Source organism: Cloeon dipterum, chromosome 4, assembly GCF_949628265.1.
Source record: "Cloeon dipterum chromosome 4, ieCloDipt1.1, whole genome shotgun sequence".
NCBI classification, from domain to species: Eukaryota; Metazoa; Arthropoda; class Insecta; order Ephemeroptera; family Baetidae; genus Cloeon; species Cloeon dipterum.
The window spans coordinates 14,029,518-14,055,729 of NC_088789.1; the positions used below are offsets into that span (position 1 = coordinate 14,029,518).

A 26,212-nucleotide genomic window follows, 5' to 3' on the forward strand; every position below is an offset into this window, starting at 1 on the left:
TTAGTGAGAGATGATTTGTCATGGCAAAGAGGGGCACGTTCGCCAGCATCGCAAATTGAAAAGAGGAGACGCGTCTGCCTGAAGAGAAAACACTGAAATGAGCCAGCAGACCGTCGGCCGAGAAATGAGATTTGCATCTCCAGCGGCGAAATGCACGAAACGCGACTTGCTGCATTTGAATTTAGCTCGACTGCTTTGCTCGTTGCCAGGCCGCACAGTATGCATATTTCATATTGCACGCGCTCGCATGAAGTCAGACCCGGGGAGAGTAACATGCACAGCACACTCAAATGTAACGCATGAGTTATCATTTTGATTTATTGTTTTGCTCCTCCAAGGATAAGCCTGCCATCCGTTTTGATGCATTGTTTGCCTTTTTCTGTGACTGATGATGGTTCTTAAAGTGCACATTGCGAAGTTTTGAAATTCCCCATTAAATATTTTTAACATGAGAGCGCATTCCTAATTTTTAAACTAAATTGCAAATATTTATTCAAACATTCCGATGCACAGCCAGCTGCAAAAAATTTCGACTGGAACTTTTTTCACCAAAATGACCTGCAGAAAATCAGCTTCAATCTTCTCATATATGGGATTTTAGTGATAATTTTCATCAAAATTTATGTGAAACTTAAATATAAAATTTTTGGCTCATTTAACCAACAAATTTTATGTAAAACTTTGATATAGAAACACTGTGCTTTACATACAAATATTACTAGCTAGAAAGGCATCTTTTGATGAAATAAACGAACTTGTTCTCGTTGGTCGGAAGTGAGATTTTATTTTTATCGACATTTTTAGGTTCCAACTGGCGCCCTTATCACGAGGGGTCCTAACACGTAGGCTATGAGGCACAAATGTATATTGTTAAATATTAACATTTTTATAAATTAGAATTAGGGTTATTTGATGTAGCTTCTATTATACCAGGAATACATTTTGGATGGATTTAATTTTATGAGCAAATTCTCTTTCATGCAAACAACCACACATGTCAGGTGAGTTGTGAGTGAAAATAAGTCAGGGTCGGCGAGGAAAGAGCAGCTCAGGTGATGACGATTGTTTTCCTCTCCACAGCATACAGGAGGTGCATCTATCTTGCTATGTCCATTATTCGCAGCAGAGAGATAAAACCCGATGTAAAATATAAGCTGTGCTGAGGTCACTCGATATGACTCGTGCTTGCACTTGCACACTAATATGCATATCCTCTCGTTTTCGTCGAGAGGAAAGACCAGAATACGATAAAGTTGCCGCCGATTCGCTGGAGCAAAGAATCGTGCTGCCTGACGAGAACAATGTCGAGCTGCGAAAGGGAGCACTCTTCTGTGCGGAATAATATGCAAAGTGCATCAGGTAGGTGAGTGCATCTCCTTTGTATGCTAATTAGAGCACCTTCAGCCACTGAAACGTGCGTTTTGCCTCACGCAATGCAAAATGTTTCAAATAATGCTCTCTTGGTCTCGGCACTCGGAACTGTTCCAATGTAGGTCTTTTCTTTTTTTAAAAGCTTCACCTTGACATCACCCATATCTGCCATGCCTCATCGAGCTCATTCATCTGAGAATTTCTAACCAGCTCTTCGCAATCCTTCAGATTAAAACATGAAACAAAGCATACATAAGTAAAAAATAAACCTTTGTGAATGCAACGTTTTATTTTCTCCCTCTTTTGAGACTGTCAACCCCTTTCCTCATTTCCTTAATTAGAAAACACACCCCTCGGGCGGCGTGACATTTGAGGAAGAGACCAGACTGCATATCTTTTAAAATCTACCACGGCTGCTGGCATTTCGAGCGCAGCGTCAGTGATATTTCACCATCGCGCACATAATTTCATTCCGCAACACGGATGAGAGGGAGAGAAATATCGGCTCGCAAGCATGCACCCCTTCTTTCTCATCGGGGGTTGCAGCAGGGATTATCGATCCCAGCAGCCGGCGGGAAACAACGCGAAAATGGATTTCTGCATTGCTGCTGGTCCAACTTGCAGGGAAATTACTCTGTGGGGAGCTAGGTTCGTTCTGTAAGAACGCGAGACTCATTTCTTGAGCCATTGAATAGAATGAGTTCTACAATATAGTTTTACTTAAGCTGCATTATTTGAAATAACCTCAAGCCTCTGGTACAGCTTTGCAACTGAACCTGTGAGAGCTTCAATGCCATTCAGATGAGTTTATTTATTTACAGAACTGACGTGTCATCTTTTTTTATTTGTTAATTGGACTTCATGTAGCAATGTTTGAGATCCACCCTGAAGAGCAAAATAGAAGATTTTTAAACTAAAAGTCAGTTAAAGGACAACTTCTGAATGTCAAGTTAAAAATTTGAACATTTTTTAATCCTCAACCGATCCTTGCCAACTTCCTTTATTAATTCTTACTTCCTCTTGAGCAACTTAAAATATAATAGTAAAACAGTCTCAATTGAGATCTTTGCTTTGTTAAAAATCAAGAAGGAAATTATCAATGGATTTCCTATCGCTTGAATCTGTGTGCCAACGATCTGCATGGCGGTCACGCCCTGCTTCCTTATTCCTCCCAAAACAGTCTTTAAAAGCAATTCGAGGAATTCCACCCACCAGTCAAGCCAACGGCCATAAAACTGACCGAAGCGCTAGAGGAGCGGAGCCGCGCGAGGATGCGCACAGCAGATGAGAATTTGAGGTTCATCAGCGATTCCTCAGGTGTGCGTGCCCTTTGGCCTTGCCGCCTTTCGATCAGGTGAGCGTCGTTGGCCGGCCTCATGGGTGTCAAGGTCAGTGCGCGTGGTGATCAATAAGCGGGCAAGGTGCGAGATCCGGAGGCGGTTGTCATGACGACCGAACCATCCCGCCGAACGTCTAATCTGCAAATGGGGGAGCCGCTCATATCCTTGCGACGTCCGTGACGAATGTATTATATTAAGTCCGGTCCGAATGATACGCCGTCTCCGCCGCTGCGATTTATGGGGTCCGACGCGGGGATGCAGGGGTGCGTCCGACGGCACTCTATTTAGACTAATTGCGCGGCTGAGAGCGAACGCCACTGCACTTTATTTACGACTGTGTTTGATGAAGATCAAAAGCTCTAATTTCGGTCTTTATTCAAACACATTCATTGTTTACATCAGCCAAAATTAGCAATGGCAATTTATAAAAATAAAATAGGTGCTAAGCGAAAAATATATTATTAAATAGAAAAATTGCGTTGCCAGCAGAAACTCGACAAATTTATTGGGGCATCAATGCAAATAAACAAGTTTTAGGTTTTCAGTACGCTGGTAGTTTTTACTACCAGATGATAAAATATTCAGTGGTATTTCGCGCTCTCCCCTCGTTCTTGCGGTACAGCATCATTTTTAAAAGGCACTCTCTGTTGCACTTTCATCGATTTTTCCTCAAAAGTCTGCGCGCACACACGTACTTCTGGCTCGTTTTTCGGTGCCCTCTCTGGTAGTCCCAAACCCTCGCTGCATCGCATAATATTCACGTGAACTGCGCCAGTAGCAAGCATGAAAGCGATATCTCTGTTAAATTGCTAGAGAAAAGCCGAAGCTGACATTATGCATTCTGCGTGAATGGGGCAACCGGCGAGATTTGGGGAGAAATCCACCCCGACGCACAAAGAACGGGGGTGGCGGAATCAATGGGTCTGAATGCAAGTCGCTTAAAGCCCCCGACGACCGCCGCTCGCTCGTACTGCACCAGCAGCACAAAATTATGATCTCACTCTGGCACGAGTTTTCTTCAAGGAGAAAGAGGGGATTTTGCAGGATTCGTCATCTCTGGCCCGTTAAGAAATGATAAAAAGAGTCGTCTCAATGCATGGAACAAGGAGAGGATATGTTGCAGGAGCACGCGCAATTCTCCTGATGACTAATGCAGGGAGCAGGAAAACGGGCTGTTTCTGAATTTTCCATCTACTTTCACTTCCACAAATAATTATAGGGTATTGTAATTCCCAATAATACCAGGTTGTTTTTTCATGTAATTATCGGTGACAAATCGGTTTTTTTTTCTTATTTGCACAGAGCAATTATTAGCCGTTCGTTATGAGTTTCATGTAGAGTAAAAGGAGAATGGCTGCGGGGCACCTGTGCAATATAATAATAACAATCGTCTGGCCAGCGCAGATAACCAGCGATTATGGTTGCTTATTTAGCGGCATGCTCACCATAACAAAGGCCAATATAAATAATATTACTCTGACACGGCTCTGTTGTATGCACGCCGAGTAAACAAAAGAACGAAATATCGAAAAAAATTAGGCCTTAATGAGGTGCGGGCGGTTAGTGTAAACAAACCATGGTTATGGCCTAGTCATCGGCAAACACTTTTAATTTTCCATTGACGCGTGGTTGAAATGCATTTCTAATTGAACCACACGTTCGCGAAAGCTGTTTGACTGGCTGAGTGCAAAAAGGTTTTAGCATCGATCGCGCTGGATCGCGCGTGACGTTCTTCGCGCAAAAATCCTTAAGCAAGCGTATGTACTGTTTGGTTAAAGGAAAGTTTTTAGGCCATACACGTCATGATTCATGAATTAAATTTTATTTGTTATTTTTAATCAATTGTTTGTATTGCAACGTAAATTATTGATCTTTTTATGTCCAAGAAGAAACTGGCCTTGTGAAATGTGAATTTTAATTTAGAGCGCACTAAAAATTGAATTTCGCACTGATTAGCTCTTTATATGCTAATTATCGTGGCCTAGGGACTCATCATCCAGTTGAAATTCTGCGGGGTGTCTCCGTCCCACGTACCATATCGATCGCAAAGACTGCCACCACCAGCGTCTCGAATTCGCGCAAAAATTTCCCACGTACTGAGTGTCCACGGAATTTGACAACCGTCCGACCCGGCACGTGACAGTGAAAGGTACTCACCACAGACGTTGAGCCAGCCTTCCACCCTGCAGGGTCCACCCTTGAGCAGCTGAAGGGAGCTGGGGCGCAAGTGGTGCGGATTTGCTGACATCTCGCTCGTCGAAGTTGCTCTCGTGGTAAAGAGTCGCGCTCTCGGCGTCGATACGCCGAAATTCACTCGCGGTCAAACTCACTGATCACAGCACTGCATCAGGTCAGAGGACGCTGGGACACAGAGCATAGAGCATGCTGGATGCACTTTTCGGACGGGAAACCGGCACTCGTTCGGCGTGCACACACCGACTGGCGGTTTGACTCCGCGAGAGCGCGGCGAAGGCGAGCGAAAGGAGAGAGAGGCGCCCCGCTCCCGCCGCCGCCGATGAATGAATGGGCGCGCGGCGAGCCACCTTCCGACCGACGCCGGCACGTGCTCCGCTGAGGCGGCGCCGATAGAGGGAACTCGAGCCCACTTCTTTCCCACTTTCCCATTTTCCGGCGCTGTCGTGGCGCTTAAAACCGCAGGCGAGCAGCTATTCAAAAAATTAGACGGTAAAATGCTTATCGTTTTTCAGGGGTTTGTGCTATAGTTATCATATTTCTATCCGTACCTCATTTATTTATCAATATATTATTTTTAAATTTTGTTTCATCGAATTACTTAATGAGAGAGTAAAACGTACACTACTACCTCACGCATTTTTTTCATAACCTCATCTGCTCAGCACATCCCGTGGGCTATGAGCTCATCGAGTCCAATTAACACCGCCGAGCGGATAACATGGGGCCAGAATGGCCGCAGAGGAGCTAGGGCCCAATGTGGCCATCCCTTTATTCGCCTCCCCGCACCGAAATCTTCCAATGAAATGAAAGACTCTTGTCCCCAAAACCAACAAGGGGTGAATCGGTCACCCAGCCCGTTGAGCTATTTTTTGAGCATTTCGAGCCACTTAAACCAACCACCTTTTGACATCTCTGACAATAATAGATCTCCGAAATGCTTAAATATCTCCCATTTTGTATTAACTCTCCTAGAAAAAAGCCTTAAGAATGCGAGTGACGGTAGTGCTTTTGTCAGGCACTTGGAATTTCGAATTGTCATTTATCATCTTTTTAACAGTATTTTTAAGAAGGGTTTTTACTTTTTATATTAATTAAGAAATAAATGTACAATTATTCGGTATAAAATTCGATCCAATTTGATACAAGTAATGTGGATGAAAAAATTGACGAGTAGATCAAACTTTAATTAGTATAATGCTAAATCTATTTTGCAAATTGAACTGTGTTATATCCCAAATATCTAATCAGGTATTTCATGAATGTGAGCACGCAGAGAGTGCGAAGTATGAAATAAATTAGTCTATCTCTAGCAGTCAAACTGAGCAGTTCTTTCCTTTCTCCTTCCCGGCCACCCCGCAACTAACATACATTTCAAACTGGAAATAGCTTTTAATATGATAAATTGGAAAATATACCAATGGATGTGGAATGCATTTTTTCCAAGACTGTATACGGCTATAATCTATAATATTGAATTGCATAATTTATTGAAAGTACTAAACGCAAAAAATCTACAATGTTGATATTTTTCAAAATATTTAAGCAGATATTTTACAAAAACAAAATTAATCCAGCACTGTTTTTTTATTGCAATTTCGGCCAATCCCAGGCCTCAATGGCAACAAAAATTATCTCTGAAACTATACTAAACAATTCTTTTTCTCGCCGGTTCTGGCCTTATCCTATAAATTCCCCTATACAATTGGAATTTAGCTTCTTTAACATGATAAATAGCTCTGTTTGGGTGTTTTGACGCTGAAAAATGATTTAAAAATTGGAAAAATATGAATTTCAGTACCCCTTGTATTTTCCACTTGCCTTTTCCTTTGTTTATTATACTAAAATCAGACCTAGAATCGACAGCCGCATAAAAATCATGATCATTAAAATTAAATTATAATCATTAAATAGATTAAATGAGTTTGGTTTGATTTTTCACTTCTGCTCTTGAGAAATGTGCTTAATGGATATTAGATTGACTTTTAACAAATCAGTAATAGATTACAAAGTTAGAAATACAATTCAGGCAAATATTCGAATGAAATATTTTTAGAAATGTTAGCAATAATTAAAGAATAAAATATTTTAGGAACCACAACTGTTAGTTAAGTGAAATAATAGTTTTATAACTACACCCATCACATTAATTGAGAAAAAAAGCACTAGTATATTTGTTATCTTCTGATAATAAGCTACACAAGTGTGTGAAAAAAATGTAGAATACAATAATTGAGTGCTGCGATAAATATCGAAACATATTTATCTTATTATTTTTTCTGATTGGAGATAACTGTCAAAAACACTCAAAAATAAACTGTGATTCATCATTTAGTTGAATACATTCAAAGATGAAATTATGCGAGAAAAATAAAACTAAAGTGTGATGTATTATAACAATTCACTTTATTAATGCCTTTGAATCATGATGAAGTACAAAAAACATGAAAGTTTGAAACAAACATGTGCATGTATTGTGGGAGTTTGTATATAAGTATAGAGCTTTTTACCAGTTAAAATTCAGATGTCTGGATTATCATGAATCGTTTGATAACACCTTTCATGGTCAACATGATTTTTACACTTTATTTATTTATTAAATCCACCACTTTCTCTGTTAATAGAACTGTTCAATTGGATAAACATAATGGTAAAAATTAGCTCCGTACATTTCTGCTTATAACATAAAATTTACATAGTAATATAGGATTTAACAATATAATAGTCTGTATTTAAAGATATTATTTTGAATGTATTTTACAATCCGTTTATTTGTCTGATTTTGTCATGCATAGAAAGAAGCTGGCAGAAAGATGAGAGGATATTAGCCTGATAATAATAAAATGCAAAATAGCCACCCTTACATTGGTGAATGTTGTTTAATATCAAGAAAATTACGCCTACGTTATGTGGAGATAGAGATGTGTTTTTCAACAATTTTCTGTCAAATAGCAAAATTTGGCAACCGTTAATTTCATCAATTACCTTAATTTACTATTTTCCTTGTTTTTATTCCATATCATCGCGAGTTCAGATTCGTGATACCTAAGATCAACGTTATGATTATTTTCTCAATATGAAGTAATGTCAAGAAGAAGATCAGGAAATTTTAGCAGAACGATGATATTCTAAAATTGTAGCTCAATAATGCCCTTAATTACCAGAATTACCATTACAGTGTATTACTCGTTATTGTTTTCAATTTATTTTAATGCCATCGTTTCATACGCAGAATTGTAAATTGGCTACACACCAAGCCAAAGAGCCAACTGTTTGTATAGAATGTTGTTCCGTTTTTTTTTTCAATTTCTTTCATTAAAATCGAGTTGCATTGCACGGGAAAAATTAAACTTGCGTTGATATAACCGTCAGTCTTAATTATAAAAGTGGCCTCAACTTTTCGTGTTCCAGTTGGTTGTTTGTTGTTTAACTACAGCTAGTGGCGATAAACAACTGATATGCTGATAGTCTAGAGTAATACAATTTTCTTTTCCTGAATTTCCAACACTGGCGAATTAGCTAATTTTAACGTTTCGTTAATTTGTGTGATCAACCAACCACTGCTAACAGCTACTTTCGCAGACAAGTGTATATAACCAGTGAAATGCAATGTTTTCCAGAAGGAATCCATGGGAAAAATAAATTTTCCTAGTATTCATTTGTTTCTAGACAACAAATTAATCAGCAGCACTGTAGCGTGAAAATGAAGTCAAATCATAGTTGAAATCACACTTGCTCTCAAGGGAAAAAATTGTTTTGGACAACAAACCCTGTTTTTCTTTTGTTTCAGTGAAGTGGGATGAATTTTTTAGCACAATTATCTTCTCATTTTTTTGAAAAATTGCTACAAGTGCGATTTTTATTCTACTCTACTGAAAATAAGGAACAAAATTGGCAGTTTGTTACAAATAAAAATCGGCAGCACCTCAATCATCTAAACAGCGCTTCTTTTTTGAAAGTAATCTTGTTTGTTTTCTTGTTTTCCTACACATTTACTTGCGAACAAAAGTCTGGACGTACAATTTTCTTTTATCAACAATACAATGCCCTTTCCCATTGAATAGATTCTTGATCTAAAATCACTTCTAAAATCTAATCTCAACAATTTCTGCTTTCTTCTTTACTTTCGTCTATTAATTCTTCTAATTTCTTCTGTCCCATTAAATCTGCTGGTACATTTTTTCACGATTCACGCAAAATGCAGTATATCTCATTTTACTTTTATCAAAACAACAATTATTACAAAAGCATTCGACCACTTTGGTACCAAGCGAATTTTCTTTATCTGGTCTCAATTTTCAAATTGTTAAAGCTGTTGAAATCTCATGACATTTGAAATTCGATTAGACGTGCGTTGCATTTGTCATATTTTCATGAATTGTTTTTCGTGTCTTGGTTAGAAGAAATGTCGCCTGCTTGGGCGAGGGGGTGGGTGGCTGAAACGGATCGTTTTTGTGTAGTGAATGGTGGCGGGGAAATTGGTTCAAAGTGCAACCAACTCCTTCAATCAATGGTTATTCCGTTACACCAACATTTTTTGTGCTTTGCCAACCAAACCGGCAAGTTTAGCATTGAACACAGAGAATAAGAAATACATATTTCGTGACTGAATAAATTCAATAGAACAGAATTGCACGTGGAAGGAATAGAATTTCACTCACAATCATCATATTTTCAAACGGTGAACTCGCAAGAAACGTTCAATGAAAAACTTGCTCTTACAATCAAATCATGAGCATCAGGCCGCCCTCAAATCAGTTCATGGACCAACCGTTCATTCAAGGAGGTGATTGCGCTAGACCATCCCTATTGTGGCGAAAGGGGCGCTGAGTGGCCCATTGACATGCCCGTACCGTGCGGTTTGAGAAAGGGAGTAAGAATGTCGAGCGGCAGCGGGAAGATGATTGTCGAGTTCTTCTCTGCTGATATCGAATTGAGGGTCTGCAGGTAACGCAGCTGCAGGGCGGCTGGGCTCTCGGCCATCACGTCCGAGGCCTCCTTCAGGGCTCGCGAGGCCTTCATTTCTCCCTCAGCGGCGATCACCTTGGCCCTGGCCTCTCGGGCGGCCTCGGCTTCGGCGGCCATGGCACGCTGCAGCTGAACTGGCAGACGCACGTCCTTTCTGAAATTGGAAATTTTTGTTAGCATGTTCTGATAAATTTACAAAAAACCACACAAATGAGCAATGTCTGGCATTTGCTTCTGAGATTTAAAATAAAAAAATTGTAAAACGATTAATATTTTATTTGAGTAAAGAATAAATAGGCAAAACGCGATAAGTGGTAAAATTTAACCTAAAAAATTCATTAAAAATTGCCAAAATTAAAAAAATCTTTGCATCTGAATGAGTAATCAACTAAATTAATTGCCAAAATATCATCGCTTTACCACTTCAAGTGTCATGCCAATTTTCCATTATACAAATTTACAATGCATTTTATCAAAATCAAGCCATATTTTAACGAAACAAGTGGAAGATGAGAACGTAGGATTTAAATTTTCAGTTGAGTTTTGACACCAGTGTAGAGCACCTTAAGATTCTTTAAAAGATCAGTTTTGTCTGTTAAATTTGGAGCTGTAGTGGATTCAACCAAAAGGCATACTTTCTAAAGAATTGAAATAAAAAAATCTACACAAGTTCAAAAATGAGGAAGACCGTCGTGCTTATTTAACTGTTTATTATATTTAATTTCATACAAATATTTCTCTTTAGTTTTTCATCAAATTTTCCTAAACTAAATGCTCGTAATTATTCCAGAAATGTTCGCTAAGAATTTTTCCAATAGTATTTTTTAGATAGTTGAAATAAACAAAAATCATGATAAAGGCATGAATACAGCAGGTTTAATGCAGTATTTTACTACTTCTGTTTGGCTATTATTGCATGAGTTTACTTAAAATTTTTTAATATTCTATGTGTTGACACTTGTAAGAATTAAAAAGCACGACTTATTTAAGTTAGTGGTAAGGTAATGCCAACCCTGATAACGAAAAGGTTGTCGTCAACTGCTGATTAATTTTAGAGTATAATTATAATTATAGCAGCGACTAGTATACCATCAGCATCAATTTAATTCTTGCCGCACTGCAGAGTTGAGAAATGAAAGCATACAGGTGCAGTTTGCACCTTCCTTCCTGTAACTCAAACGAATAGCATTCCTTTGATCAAGTGTGCTTAACATTCCAGCCGAATTGCAGCGTGAAAACAAACTCGAGCAGGAAGGTATTAATTACACCTCCGCTATAAACAGCTTGCACATTTTCATTCACACACGCCACAGCCCTGTAACCGAGATGCCAAGCGCGCTTGAGAAATGCTGATGACATTGTTTCCTCTTAGTGGGTGTTAAGTAATCGAGAAGGGATTCCAATAGGATTTATGAGACTCGTATGCGGGATAATAAAAATTTAAACGGTCTTTATTTAATTTAGATTTTGAAACAAAGTGGAAGCAACTCATTTTATGAGGTGTTTGAGTGTAAAAAATATTTTTTCACCAAATGAAAAATATTAAGGTCACAGTAATTTTTCATTGATCTTAATAAGGGAAGTATAATTCTCCTATCCGCTCAATCTCATTAAAATAGCAAATTAAAGAAAGTAAAGAAAATTCTGGGGTGGAATTTCACGGCATTGTGAGCGCTGTTATTAAATAGTAAGAGATTTTCATCTAGACCCGATATTGCCACTCCTGCAGGAATGAAAAAACGCAAAATGTATTTTTTTTAAGCTTATGCAAGCTACAATTTTGCTAAATGAACGGATGTTGAGTAATGTATGAGATAATATAGTTCATTTTTATCGTTTCATCTCTTACAATGATATTTAAGTTAAAAATGTCTGACATGAATTTTTGAAATCTGAAAAGTGCCAAAAATAAAGAGAGCGAACATTGCATTGACAAGTTATCATTGTACTGGGTGAAATACATTATGCCAGATCTAACGACTCAATTGTCACAGAGATTGTTGGACTGCTTGTAGATTTTTTCTTTGTTGCCATAATGGTAAGGACCAAAAATCAGGACAAAAAATTTACATGTCTTAACCAGTCTTTACTTGTATGACTATTTGTCCAGCGCTAATATGCGGTAGATGATATGAACAATTCTAATAGATCACTAATTTTTAGATTCTTTATATAGCATACATTTTCGACATTTATGTCCTTTAAAAACAAACATGAAAATTTCGTTTTCGCAATTTGCTCGCTATTGGGAGGTCACCCATCTCAAAAGAGGTTAACCAAAGAAAAATGCCATCAAAATCAATCTCACAACAAGTTCCGCACTTGTCATGTAAGAAAACAGCAAAAATCCCGATTCAGCAGAACTCGACTCTAAATTCTTACATCTCAACTCGCTCAACTTTGACGCCCCAAGGGTCGGTGGCGTCATCGAGGGCGGTCTGCATCATGTGCGCGATGGCCTCTCGGTCGGACAGTATCTCAGAGAGGTTGCGGGTGCCGAGCACGTTGCGCAGGGTGGTGGCGGCCAACAGGCGGGTCGAGTGGCTGTAGTTGTTGACCTTGACGACGGCGTTCAGCGGCTCCTGCACGCGGTAGTAGATGACGGCGTCGACGGTCACGGTCACGCTGTCCTTGGTCAGTACCTGCACAAGGTCGGACAGTGATAGCCAAACGATTTCAATTATGATATTCAAGCTTTGTGCAACCTGCAAATGGCTAGTGCTACAGCGTGTTTTTGTTGCAAGCAGGACCAAATGGGTCACGGTTAGCGGGCGTGGGGATGGGGGTGGACGCTAAGAAGTGAGCTCTACAGGGCCACGGAGGGTAGACATTTATTTTATGTGAGCAAGTACATAGAGAAGAGTGTAGGTTTGTTTTGTCTGCGACTACAAACTAGTTTCTAGTTGTAAGACACAGGGTTCTACTACTAAAGGGAAGATATGTATGGAGAATTCTTCTGTATTTAATTACTTGTATGGATATGAGTGATGTTACTCTCAGGTAGTTTCTAATTAGCCATTTTACACAGGTGCAAAAGCTTTTGATGTAATTATAAAGAATTACGCAGAGCCATCAAGCCTGCGAATGCAAATGAGGCAAATACAGTTTAAGCATGGCAAACTGTTCCTCATTTTTTAGTACGAACGTAAGGGCAACATATTTGGTTTTAGCTTGTTTTAAAAAATTAACCAAATTTGGTATTTGATTAGATAATTTAGTTAATGTCACTGGCACCACGTTTATTTATATTCGCCGCAAAGTTATTTAGAAAATGGAATGGATGAATGAATGTTTAAACGCTGTAAACCATAGAGCCAGGCAGAGTGAAAAGGTTTAAAAATAAATGCTGTACTCAGCATTTAGGCAGGAGCTGTTTTGGCGAGTGAAAAATGAACAGCATGTGAGGTACAGTGCATTCTAGCCCCTGTAAATCCTTCACAGGACACACCGATGATGCGCAGGTTGCATACATAGAAGCACGGACGCAGATGCTTTGGCGTGCCGAGTAATTCAGGCCGATAGATTAAATAATTTTCGCTGCCGGTGAAAAAAGCTGCGTAATGAATTATCATCGTTAAAAGTCCTCCCCGGCGAGGCAAGGAAATTAATTACTGCCGTGGGCTCATTTGTTAAACCCGGCAGCGCCTCGATGTTGGCAACTTTTGGTCGTTGGCGAGCTTAAGCCCAGCAGCTCGCATCTCGAGAGGGCAAATTGCGCCAAAACAAAGAGACCAAAAGCTGTTGCAAATCCGACCGAGTAAAATGTTGGCGGAAGGACGCCAAAAATTCATCGGGCGGAATAAATTGGCGCTGTTGCGGCGGTGGCAGGCTTCTTTCGAGTCAATGTTCGCATTGAAAAACGCGGATGACGCGGAAGTGTAACGCGCAGCGGCAATTACGAACTGTCAAAACCAGAGATCGGTATCGGCCACGGTCGTTAGCCGATAAAACCGCCACGGCCGCGGTCGATATTGATGCAAATTATCATCAGCGAACCATAATGGTCGGTCGAGCCGCAAAGAAAAACGCGCCCGAAATTGCAATTTACCCGGCGAAATTGAGCCACTGCTCACGAGAATTATGGTAAAAAGGGGGCGAGAGAGCTGCAACTGGAGCCAGCGGGCTGGCACGAGGAGCCGCTTTTAAATTTGATCCGAAGCTTTTAGCCAAGAATGACCTGCTTTTTTCCGCAAGCGCCGCCGCGCCGTCCTCTGTTGTCGTCGTCTCCCGCTTAGCAGACCATGAAACAGCAGCCCAACATGAATTCGCTCTAGCTTTGTTTCTTTTTAAATAATTCGCTTGCGGAATTATTTAGAGTGGAGGGGCGATTTATGTGGCACTCGCCGGGAGCAAAAAGCAACTTGCAGCACACACACAGATTCGAGTCCGACTGCGGACACCATGGAGAGAAATTTTCCCCTAAAATGTATCTGTTTCACTTGACTGCAAAAAGTCTCCTGACTGCTTTGTGGCGCATATATTAATTCCGAACATTCGCTTCGAGCCGTCAAAACAGTAAAGATTTTCATTAATGTTACTTTACCAACCTGAGTGGCAGAGGTTGATATCATCTGCCTTGATGGGGAATTTCACGTCACAACAGTAATTTTGCCAGGCTATTACTCTAATGCTGAAAAGCTTGCTGCACGTTCCACTTGGGAAGACAAAAGAATGAATATTTCATTGTCACTTCTGAGAAAACGTACATATGTAGCACATCCACCCTTATTCAGTGTGACGTGGCAGCAAAGCCTGACGTGAGCATTAATTTTGCTTCAACAAAACGTTCATTTATCACAACGGTCGACCTTTTTGCTCAATCCACCGTGTGGAATTTTCGATCTCCATGCATCACAAACGGCAGTCGAGCTTTGTGTGCAATTATAAGTAATGGAAACAAAAAAAATCTCCGCTTTCGTCTACATCCGCACTGGGCGTGCGAGCGATCTATCAAAATCGGAAGCTGCCGAAACTTTTCACCCGTGTCTGCATTCATCGCGAGCGAAGGGCGAAAAAAACGATTTGCTTAATGACTCAAGAATAAACTTATAAATGGTGTTATCTGCAGCAGCAAACAACACGTTGGTTTTTGCGTTTTCCGCAGAAAACCAAACCATCCATCACCGACAAACGGGGCAAAAGAAGGAGAAGAAGAAGAAGCGCGCGCAAAACACGCAGTGCGTTGCAGGCTCGAGGGGGATCAAGGGGGGAGCCCGTAATTGTCCTGAATGGGATGCGGTCGAATCGGCTAGTTATGGAGGAGTGCTTGATTTACGAAAAGAGGGCATTGTTAATCTTTTACACTGCCAAACATGGATATCTTGTTTAGAGTTGGAATCCTGATTTATTTCTCCATATGAAAAGAAGGAAACACTGTGTAAGAAAGTGAAAGCAATAGAAAAACTGCTGAACGCTACGCAAAAAATGAAAGAAAGTAACATCGCCACTCCTAGAAGGTCGAAAGGTAGACTTACAAGCATTGGCTGTTTTTTGGTGAAGCGCAAGGCAGAGGCGTCAACATTTGAAACAGCGGATCAAACCATTAAAGACTTGCTCAGTGGGCTACAAGGCGTTTTAGTGTCGTTTATATGTAATGAGGATTGTGTATTTGGTGTGCCTGAGACTGCAGTGTCCATTTTGGCAGCACAGAAGGTCAGTGGTTGAATTTACAGTTTAACTTTTCGCAGCATTCCCGCGAATCTCCACGCCAATCCTAATTGCAAACAATCTAAGGCAGCCCCAATTCAGGACATTAACGGCGACCCGACTCGCAGCTAGGGGCGCATCTCTCCATCTCATTCTCTCTGGCCACCGCTTTTGTGCGTGCGTCTGTGTATGTGTGCTATATCGTTTTTTGTCCAAATCCATATTCGGGCTGCATTATTACTGCCGAGAGTGAGTGTGGCGCTCGGCTGGCCGGCCGACACACACGAGCGCAATAATAAGCGAAGCGGAGCGCACTAAATCCGCTTTTTGCGCCCGGGCGCGAATATTATTATCAAATAGAGGAGACGCGCGTCATAAAGAGCCGGCTGGGGGTGGTTCTGCTGCCGCTGCTGGTCGGCGCAGCACGCAGGAAAAATTGAATGGAGCAAAACTAGTGGCGCGTTGGCCGCGTTCCAAACCGGCTGGTGGACTCACTTCTTGCGGGGCGACGTCAAACGACACGGTTCGCAGGTCCACCTTGCAGTAAGTGTCCACGCAGGGCAGCACGAAGAAGATACCGGGTCCGCGGGCGCCGCCCGTGCGCAGGCGACCCAGCCGGAAGATGACTGCTCTTTCGTACTCTTGCACCACCTGGGAACAAGCGATAACGAGTAGGGTGTTAAAATTTTTACTGCCCATGGAAACACGCACCTGAAAAGTGTTGCAACATGAAATTATGCTAATTTCTCCCTTGGTAGGGAACAAACTTTCTACGCTGCTAGCAAGGGAAAAGGAGTTATCTTTATGGCGCGTTTCTAACTTTTTTAACATTTCGTTGGAAATGTGGAATGAGAGTACCAGCTGTACCGGAACAATCTACTACTTTCTTCATTTAGATTACCTTATCACATTAAATGCAGCATGAAAACAATTTAAATTGCTAAATCACTGCCAGATGTTCATTGTTCCGATTTAAGATTTAGTTTTTAAATTTTATATATTCACTGAATGTAGATATATTGAACGACTCTCATGAAAAACAGGATGGACAAACAAGAAAAATTGTTAATGCATGAAGAGTTTTGCTACATTAATGTTTGTAAGGTGAGGGTGCATCGAACGCGATGCCTGGCCCCATATTTTTTAATCATGTCAGCGCCAAGACGATGCTCTCCAAGTCATATTCTTTCATCAGGGAACAATTTTTCGCCGATTTTGTGCATTAAAGAGATTACATGTGCAGTCAAATAAAACTCAAAGACGTGTTTTTCTAAAATAAAAATTGATCCAACTGATTTGAAATTTAATTAACTTATTTTTGTCGATTAGACAAAAGGAATTCATTCATGGAAGAAAAATTTCGGACAATCCTCGTTGAACAAAGGTAGTTGTTTCATTTATGCCCCCTAGTTTCGGCTGTTAACTGTAGACCTAATTCAAGGAACAAACTCGCTTTGCTGGCGGGTTAAGGCACAATAAAGCAAGCAGCCGAAACTAGCAGGCATGAATAAAACGACGACCTTTTTTAACGAGGAATGACCGAATTTTTTATCATGTTTTTTAAGACTTCTCTCGGACATAAACAAAAATGTTAGGTCTTTAAACTCAAGCAATGACCTGTAAACTAATATAATTATTTTAATTTCTAGCAAAAACTATCAAATCCAACCAAACAAATATTTGATGAATTTTTAATTATCCATATAATAGCTGAAAAATATAATACACCGTGACAGAGTAAATGATCTATTTAAAATCAGCGGGTTAATCGTTGAAGGGAAACACTTGCTGCATCTTCATCAAAAATTAATGGAGCGATCAAAAGGGTCCTCGTTTGCACTCAGTAAACTCTAGAGGCTGATATGACTTTAATTCCATGGCCTAATTAACTGACGTGCACACAAGAACGCGAGAAAATCACGGAGAAGCCAAAAATAGGGAAAAGAGGCTTTGCACGTCGAGCGCGCGTGGCGCACGATAAATGATTAGCATTAATTACTGGAGCTACGCGCTCGAGTGCATTAAGAGCTTATTGGCCACACTCCAGAATGATATTCTGTTGATATTACAGGGGCAATATAAAATCTATAAGTGTCACCGGAGGGCGCGAGGGCTTTTAAGACGTCGCGGCGGCAATAAATGAGTCCGCGACAACAAACGCACTCCAACTCGCACTCGGAGAGATTTCGGCGCTTTTGATAAAATATGTACTCGCCGCCAGCGACGGCAGCAACCGCGCGACAACACGCACCGCCCCAGAGAGCCCTCGACATCAGCCGAGGAGCGCTCTTCCTCCACCATAGCTATCACCCTTTCCTCTCGCCGCCTGCCGAGTGTGTGCATGCAAGCTAGCAGCATTTACAGTGGAACGGCGCCATTTTTTGCTGCGACAAATTCGCGAGGAAACGGATTCGCGCGTAATGACGGACCATTTTTCCTGCCGGCGAGACGTGCAATGAACATCAACTGCCAGAGGAAGCAAGGCGAAGAGCGCAATTTTCTGATTCTTTGTGCTGTCAGCGAGCCCATTTTTTCTTTCGCGAGAGCTGTGATTGAGCCAAACGAGACACGTAGACCAAGCCCAAGGAAAAGTTGAAGTAAAACACAATAGGCAAATCATCGGATCCTACATTGCAAGGAAATATTACTGACTGAGATCTACTCTTTTGATCTAAATTAAAATTACCCCGTCTTGTCTGATGTAACAAGTCAAAATGAGGCTTAAACTCGTATCAGTGGCTAGGAATCTAAGAATTATAAATATACGTATACTGAACAATACATATTTTATGGTAATCCGCGACAGAAAAATTAATTTTACACCACAGCTCTAAGTTATTTTGCATCGTTCAATGAAATAACGAAACACATCTCTGAATAGCTTCTAAACACGATTGACAAAAGCACAAATTATCCAACAGTTTTGTTTTTATATTTTCCCAGGAAGGATTTTAAGTTCAAATTAATTGGAAGTCAACGTTCCACTTTGAAAACAACATTTATGAAAAAAATCCATAAAGCTTGCCGATTTTGATATCATGTTTTAAATGTTTGACCTGTTATGGAGAAATAAACAGAATTGAATTGGATTTTATATTATCAATTTAGGGCGATGGGATGCAAAAAGTTGCTGATATTCTCTTTCAATTTCTTTGCTTCAAGGAACGTCAGTCAATCAGTGTTCTTGTTACGAGAGTAAGTGATTCTTTTGTGGCCTGATTGGTTTTGTGATGATAGCTTATGTCATCCGTTGAAAGAAGTCAGTACGACAAACGTCAGCGTCATAAAATGTTGTTGACACAGACAAACAAAAAGATAGACGAAGCAAGCTGATAGATATTATCTTTGCCTTGCTTGTTCCAAGCACAAGGGAAAAACACTAATTTTATTTATTATTTGGCTTCCAAGAATTGATTCTAATTCCATCCACATGTTCAACAGTGCTCAAGATTGTATTCCAAGAATTCAACTGGCATGCTAGTAAGAAATGCAGTTTGTTTGAAAATTGTATTCATCTAGGCAAATCAAAAGAAAACTACGTGGGTTTGAGGAAAGTAATATTAAAAGCTTTAATAAGAACGGAATTGTTGAATAAAAACTTTTGATCATGGGCTTCATGGGAAATGAAGCCGGCATTAAATTTTTATGAGAATGCACGTCCGCTGTGAATTTCCTCTCGAATAAAGCCATTTGGAAACATAAACCCAAGGCGGAAAACGAATGTAGAGATGCAAGGCGGGCGTGATTTCCATATTCAACATTTAAATCACCCCGAGGAAAAGGTGAGGGCTGCTGCTCGCTTTTATTGGCCGGCAGCCTGAAGTGCCATACATTCAACTTTGCGCCACTTATGGAGAACAGTACGTATCTCCCGGCCGGCGAACGAGGACTCATATTATTGCTATTACTAGCACCATTCGCCGCTTTTATCTCGCTGAACAGTATAAGTATATGACAGCTAGAGAGTCCCTCCATTGAGGAGAGAAAGAGTGGCGGAAAAGCACTCACTTGGCTAGATTTGAATTTTTATGTTCGAGCGTTGTTTCAGGCGATAATGCGGAGTTTCAATTGGAGATGAATATTATGAGAATTTTAAGCGAAAAATGTCGATATTCTTATCAGAATTCACGTCCATTGGTCGCAAAATACCCGCACATGAATTGCAATAAAAAGCTGCTTACGTGTCTAGGAAAAAAGCCATTAGGAGAGGAAAGACAAATGGTCGGTACTCACTTTGAATGCGAAGCATAGCGAAAAGGGCAGGGTGAAGACGAGTAGGATGATGGAGGCCAGGGTGGCTATCACTTCTATTACACCCATCCCCTCTGGCTCGGCTGCAACAGAAAAACAAAACTGCTGGTGACGTCAACTGCTTAACATTCAAATCAGGCCATTAAATGCACAATTGGTGGACGCAAGATAAATTTCGCTTGCGCGTCTCGCATAGAAATGAAAAGAAGCCTATGCTACATTACACTACGCTGCGAAATAGAGCTGCGAGCGACGCACTAAAGGGGTGCCACATCGAGATTTTGTGTCCGCGCGGCGCCAGATTGCCTACTTTACAGGGGAAGTTGCTCCCCAACTACATTCTTGGCTACATTTTTCGCTTTTTCCTGCTTAGAAAAAGTCATCGCGACTAATAAACAAATCCATCCACGCCGCACTCGAGACACCCCTTGCAATGGGGTGCCGCTGTTGCTATGCCCCTTTTCTCTGTGCCCCTGCTCGGCTGGCTTTCGCTTTTTGTCGCAGCTCTTAATTTTACGTCGTGATTACAGTAGTTACTCTCTGGCAAACTGTGCCACGCGCTGGAATTTTTGGACTTCCGAGAACTCGTTTTGTTGGAACTGCGCAATGGAGTGGACGAAAACGTGCTACTATTGTGCCAAGTCCGGGAATGAGCACCACGAAGAGAGTTAAACTTTTTGTATCAGAAGTTATAGAGACGATAAAAGTTTCAATTGCATTTTGTCTCTACTCTTCTAGCCCCAGACGATTTATTTTACCCGAAATCTCTGTACAACCTTTTATATAAGTGTGAAATAAAGAGAAATATTTCCTTTCACCATGTTTCAGCACCATAATTTATTTTCAGATTATTCAACAAAGAACTCTGTTTAAGTGCGTGATTATATCATTAATGATGTTCGTAGTTAATTATAATTTCATGACAGTATTAAGCGTATTATAGTATTCCAGCACCAATTACGCTGTGACGATTGAGGAAAAATCTTATTTAGCTCCCCAACTATTTGCGTACAAAAGACCCAAGATGGTAATACTTTACGGGAAATGTGCCAGGTATTTGCTGATTGCGAGAACTGAGCAGTGATCATATCGCACTGATATTTACTTAATTGTTAGTTAGGTATTGTTTTAAAAGAACTTCCAAATAATCAAGTCGTCTAATCAATTCTAGAAAATATTAAATGTAAATACTTAATATTTTTCAACAACATTTCGAAATAATTAATATACCTATTAAGTAAGCATTAATGTTGATATTAATATGGATATATAAAGCAACAAACGCATTATTTTGGTCTCAAACGTACTCTGAAGCACGACAATCATAGAGACCATCCCAACTCGCAAACAGGGTGTGTTAATATGAGCGGAGTTATTAAAGCACAAATAACAATCATTTGAGGAAGAAACCGATAAAAGTCATAAACTCACCCTTTGTTTAATGTGAAATAGTTGACTGATTAAACGTTAACTGTTAACTTATTTAGGTGCCTATGATGATAATATTGCGTTTTTTCATCTAAGTTTTAGTGAGTCATTAAACAGATCTAATATTATGGAAAAAACAAGCTAAAAAGTACGGCTAAAACAGGAATATTAAACCATGAAACATTTTTACTGTGCCACAGAAAATTTGAACAGCTTATATGTATTGGGGTTTTAAAAGTCTTCCAGAGATATTGTCAAACGAAAGATGATTAGGTAAATGAACCCGTCTGAGGCTTCCGTGGAATTTGATAACGTGAACTCAGGTAATTGATTTTCATCTCTCATATGTGTCGCCAAAGAAAAGAGTAAAATCAGTTCTGAGAGTAATTTGTACGAATGAGTTAACAACGCAGCAGCTGCTTCGGTTTGCTCAACGCACTGGCCGGAAAATGGTATTTGATTTCCCGTTTGACGTTTGCTGACTCCGCTGACAGTGTGTTTTGATATACGAGGCATACGAAGGGAAAATGAAAAATGGGCGCAGCTCGAAGTAGACGCGTGCTCTGCGAGAGGGTCTATTTGTAAATGAAAATGCTAACGCCCGTGTCGTAATTGCGGAGCGGCAGCAACACGATGGGTGATAAATCCATTTCAATGATTGAGTGCAGCTAGCCCTGCTGAGTTTTATTGGGCAAAAGGGAGCTGCGGATAAATGGCGATGAAGGCAAAAAGCAGCGGCAACTCGGAGAAACAGAGACATATAATAAAAAGCCGAGTCGAGGAAATTCAAGAGCAGAAATGGCAGCCAGTGTGCTGATATTATTCTTTTTTTACGGCTCCTCCCTTTCCGGGCGTCGTTCATGCTCTGAAAATCCCCAAGAGTAAAAAACGGCTAAATATTTGCAAGCAGCACTCCTCGCACGAATCGCCGACGGCTAATAATAAGAGTTCGGCACAATTTATACGCATTTTAGCGCGTCGCTTGATTTGTGGAGAAAGTTGTCATGACTTTGTCGAGGCGACGTTTGCGATTTTTGTTTGAAACGATCTGCCGCGTGCCAAATTATCTTCGGGATGAAAAATTGCGGGTGCAGCAACCCTCAACGACTATCTAGTGCCAAAATATCGCGAAGGTCACATGCATGATGAAAAGTTGCGAGAGAGAGAGAGAGAGAGAGAGAGAGAGAGAGAGAGAGAGAGCTGCAAATTTAAATTTATTCTTTCACTTATTGTGATTTATGAAGGAATTATACGCTGCCCCATTATATCATGATAATTAGCTGGCCTACGCTCGACGAATGATTGAAGAACATATGCTGGGGTTTTTTTAAATGGAGCAGAATTGCAATTGTATTGAACCAATTCTTTTTGAAGATTTTAGGTGGAAACCATTAGGAAAAATGCCAGTCCGTTTAGTTGGTTCTAGTTTCAAAGTAATTCGGGGAATTCAGGGTAAGCAATTTCGACCGTCAGCAAATAATTTATCTTCTGCTGGTGACTTAGGCCAAAACTTTTAGGAGAGGAGCAATATTTCCTTCTTGTTTGAACAACGATTTCAAATTGTATTGTCACACTGAACCGCCCCGCTATTCGCCCGCTGCGTGGACTGAATACCCATCACGACCAGAAGCACTCGCAGACAATTTTTTCTGCCTTATCAAGGACCAGCAGCTAGATCTTTTCTGTTTCGGTGAGAAACCTTCTGAAATTCCAGCATAGACCCCAGTTGCCAATCCCAGTGGATCTAGGTGGAATCTAGGAAGAATTTAGCAGCCCGAGCTGCTAAATTCGCGCCTGCACTGCGACTAGAGTAGGAGGATTGTTTGTTCAAATGTACACAAGGGCGAAACTGCAATGTTGACTATCGATTTTACCGCCGCCGAATGAGAGAGCTAGCAGGAGCGAGAGAGTTTAATTTGCGAGCAGGGTTGATTAGTCGGACGGACGAATTAATATCGCGAACACATGTTCCACTGCCGCTGACGTAAACAATGCGAGAAGGTTGTGTATGTGGCACTTACGTTCGTGGTTGTAATTAAAAAACGGCTGCAGCACTAGCACTGGGCGTCGTTGGTTAAATTTAAAAAAATCCTCGCTAGGCGGTCATTTCGGCAAACAAAAATGTTGGAGTATGCGGACAGAGAGGCAACTGTGCGCGTGATAAGTGCGATAATACTGGAGCCAGAGAGGCCGGCTGACAAACTCGCTCTCCAGATTATGGCTTCACGTTGGTCGTAAAAGTGATAATTGTGCGCACGATTGCGGAATTACCCAACCCGCCTGTCTGATTGGAAAGAGGATGGAGCCGTGAATTGAGCTCAGACCCTCAACGCATTTGAGTTAATCCTGCTTAAGAGTTGGCTGACGTTCGCTCCCTAATCTGAATTTACGAGCGGGAAAGACAAAAAGGAAGCCACTGAATTTATTTTCAGCTCTCCCTCTAATTATGACAATGTGTCGTAAAAAGTGAACGTCCGCTGTGTATTTTTGGATGAAAAATTCATCCGTCAACCGAGCAGTAGAACTTTAAGCCGCACGTTGTATAAAAATTAATTATATCATAATTACGTCTACTTTGTATGCCGTGCCCAAAAACGAGAACTGTTCTGACAAGCGAGTGGATTCGTTGGGAATTCCGAACAGAGCAGAGCAGAGCAAAGGGTCGTCATTCTGAACGGTGCAGTGCCCTTGTTCCAGCATTCTAATTTCCCGAAGCCCCCCTGGGGTGGAGTTCAGGCATGAATTAAAGCGGCGTTGGCGTTTCAGTTGCCGGCAATTCCAACCTCGCGCACCCCTCGCCTTGTTCCTTTCCAAATTAACTTTCCATCCCGATGGACCAAAACGAGATCGATACAGAAAAAGAGAAACAGATAGATAGAAACACGTTTGTGAGCGAGAGCAACTGAGGGAAGCTGGCTTGATGCTTTCTTGGCACAGGCCCACGACCATTGGTGTTATTCTAGTTGATCCGAGAAATCTAGTGATTATCACGAATTTTGTGACACCACAGAGTCAACAAACACAACCGACGCTGTGGATTACTTACGCGTGACACTAATTTAGACGAAAAAGAAAGCGGTTCTTTGCATTGTTTTGCCACATTCTTGGTCATGAGTTTATTAGACCGTCACGTGAATGTGGGATGAATTAATTAGGCTTTTTAAGAGGAGCCCGCAAATGGACTGGCGGTCAAGAAAAAAGATTGAATATCTGACGGAGAGCTTCTTTGATTAAATTCTGCTCTAATGAATCAACCTTAGCTTATCTACACAATGAATGAAGGTTAAAAAGAGGCAAAGCTCAGTTTGATTTAGTCACATTGTTCAAGGATTTTGATTTAAAATTGAAAAATATACTAAACGAAAAAGAGACACAAAAATTATGATCCAGTTTTGCAGTGCACCATAGCCTCTCTATATAACCAGTGCGTGATTAATAGACTATATTGTTGATTTTAAAACAGCCCGAATCCTATCAGATAAATAGTTATTTTTTCTGATTATCAGGAATACCTATAGTTTTGTAAAATACTGTCGTACAAGTTATACCTTTCTTCTGGTTGCCGTACATGCGGGCGAATAATCCAAGTGCTACTGCCGCCACACCAATAACTCATCAAAAATGTGCGGCGTACACCAACGCAACGCGGCTTGTTTAGCCCAAACAATAAAAAGCGGAGTGATGCTATCTGCGCTAATGTGCATCGAGCGGGCGCGGCAGGTGTAACACTTACCATTTTGCCGTGGGCGTCCAAAATTTCGCCAGCCGGCCGAATTTATGCTCGCATTGCGTGACATCGCACCGCTTGCGGTGCAATTACTCAGCGGCTCGGGTAAATGTCATATTTATCGGCGGGTGTAATCACCACCTGCACCCTCGTTACACACACCATTAGGCATAGACTTTGGCAATAATTGCGCACCTCCCGCGAGCCAATCTGCCGGCCGAGCACACAGGCTGACCTTTTCGCGGGGGAGGTCAAGTAGAAACACGTCCCCCGCACTTGATAGAGCGGAAAAACGGACGCCACAGAAAATTCCACAACATTTATTTCCCAGCAGAGGCTGCGGATCTGGTTCGCTCGTCCGCACGCCCATCCGCTCGCTCGTCTTTTTTTGTGGGCAAATTAACCAGCCGCCCTGGTGCACTGTTGCTTTGCTAGGAAAATTGCTCTGCCGAGGGTTCTTTTCATTTGGGGCAACTCATTTGCCTCGCTCAATCCTTTCATTCTCGATGCGCACTCACCCGCAGCAAGGGCGTATTTTGCATGGTGGTCAAAGACTTTATTCTTTGCAGCCGATTCTCCCCCACGATGTCGGCACTTCAAAAACTACTCTACTGATGAGTTACGTTTGTTCGAACGGATGGGGAGACAAAAGGCTCAGAAAGGAATGGCGACGAAAGTTATGCAACCTGCTCGACGCCAGTCGAAATCGCAGTCAAGTTAGGCATTCGGCGTCTCACAAGGGAGAGTAGAGCAACTTTACACTTACATGAATATGAACAAAAACTATGAATGCCACTCGAAACTCTCCCCAATCTCGCGGATGACATTATAAATTGAAATTATAGTGATTTGCTGCCAAAGTAAGGATGATAAACGGACGGAACGCTCCTTCTAGCGACCTATAGTGGGAGATGATTTATGCTTAACTTGCATCGTGTGGCACAAATTCAGATAAACAGTAGTCAGCGTGCTGGTGGCGGAGATAGCAAGCGAGGGAAATGAAATAAACATGAGATTAGAAGCTCTTCAGCAGTCGTCTAATTTGATAAAACGACTGGGAAGAATGGAAAAATCCTCGCAGAATATGAAAATAAATTCAGCGCCTGTCAGGCAGGCGAGTGCGAGTAGGAAAGGGAGCGAGCCTTGGGCTGCGCTATGCGACAATTTGTGTGGCCATATCTGCGCCAAGAGCTCTCCAAAAAGCATCCAGCGCCGCCCCGATGAAAAGCCGACATGAATAAGTAAAGATTCGGAAGATGCGAAAAGAGCTTCTGCACCCTTGACTCTC

The 26,212-nt window shown here is 41.2% G+C and overlaps 2 protein-coding genes across 8 annotated transcripts in view; both read right to left on the reverse strand.

Annotated features, from left to right (window-relative positions):
• raskol (Ras GTPase-activating protein raskol) overlaps positions 1–5,162 on the reverse strand; it is a 97,768-nt gene extending 92,606 nt beyond the window's left edge. Inside the window, exon 1 of the mRNA XM_065490144.1 lies at positions 4,869–5,162. Within this exon, the coding sequence (XP_065346216.1) occupies positions 4,869–4,959 (91 nt within the window). The 5' untranslated portion in view covers positions 4,960–5,162. The remainder of the gene's footprint in view (positions 1–4,868) is intronic.
• A 2,126-nt stretch (positions 5,163–7,288) lies between these two features.
• Positions 7,289–26,212, reverse strand: part of LOC135944588 (band 7 protein AGAP004871-like) — a 58,508-nt gene continuing 39,584 nt past the window's right edge. For 6 of the 7 annotated variants that reach the window (XM_065491633.1, XM_065491637.1, XM_065491635.1 and 3 more), the window contains 4 exons: positions 19,752–19,852; positions 16,014–16,169; positions 12,255–12,514; positions 7,289–10,026 (listed from right to left, as the gene is read on the reverse strand). In XM_065491633.1, coding sequence (XP_065347705.1) covers positions 9,711–10,026; positions 12,255–12,514; positions 16,014–16,169; positions 19,752–19,852 — 833 coding nt within the window. In that variant the 3' untranslated portion in view covers positions 7,289–9,710. Of the gene's footprint in view, positions 10,027–12,254; positions 12,515–16,013; positions 16,170–19,751; positions 19,853–23,218; positions 23,383–26,212 lie in introns of those variants that run through there. The other variant, XM_065491639.1, reaches the window with a different exon arrangement.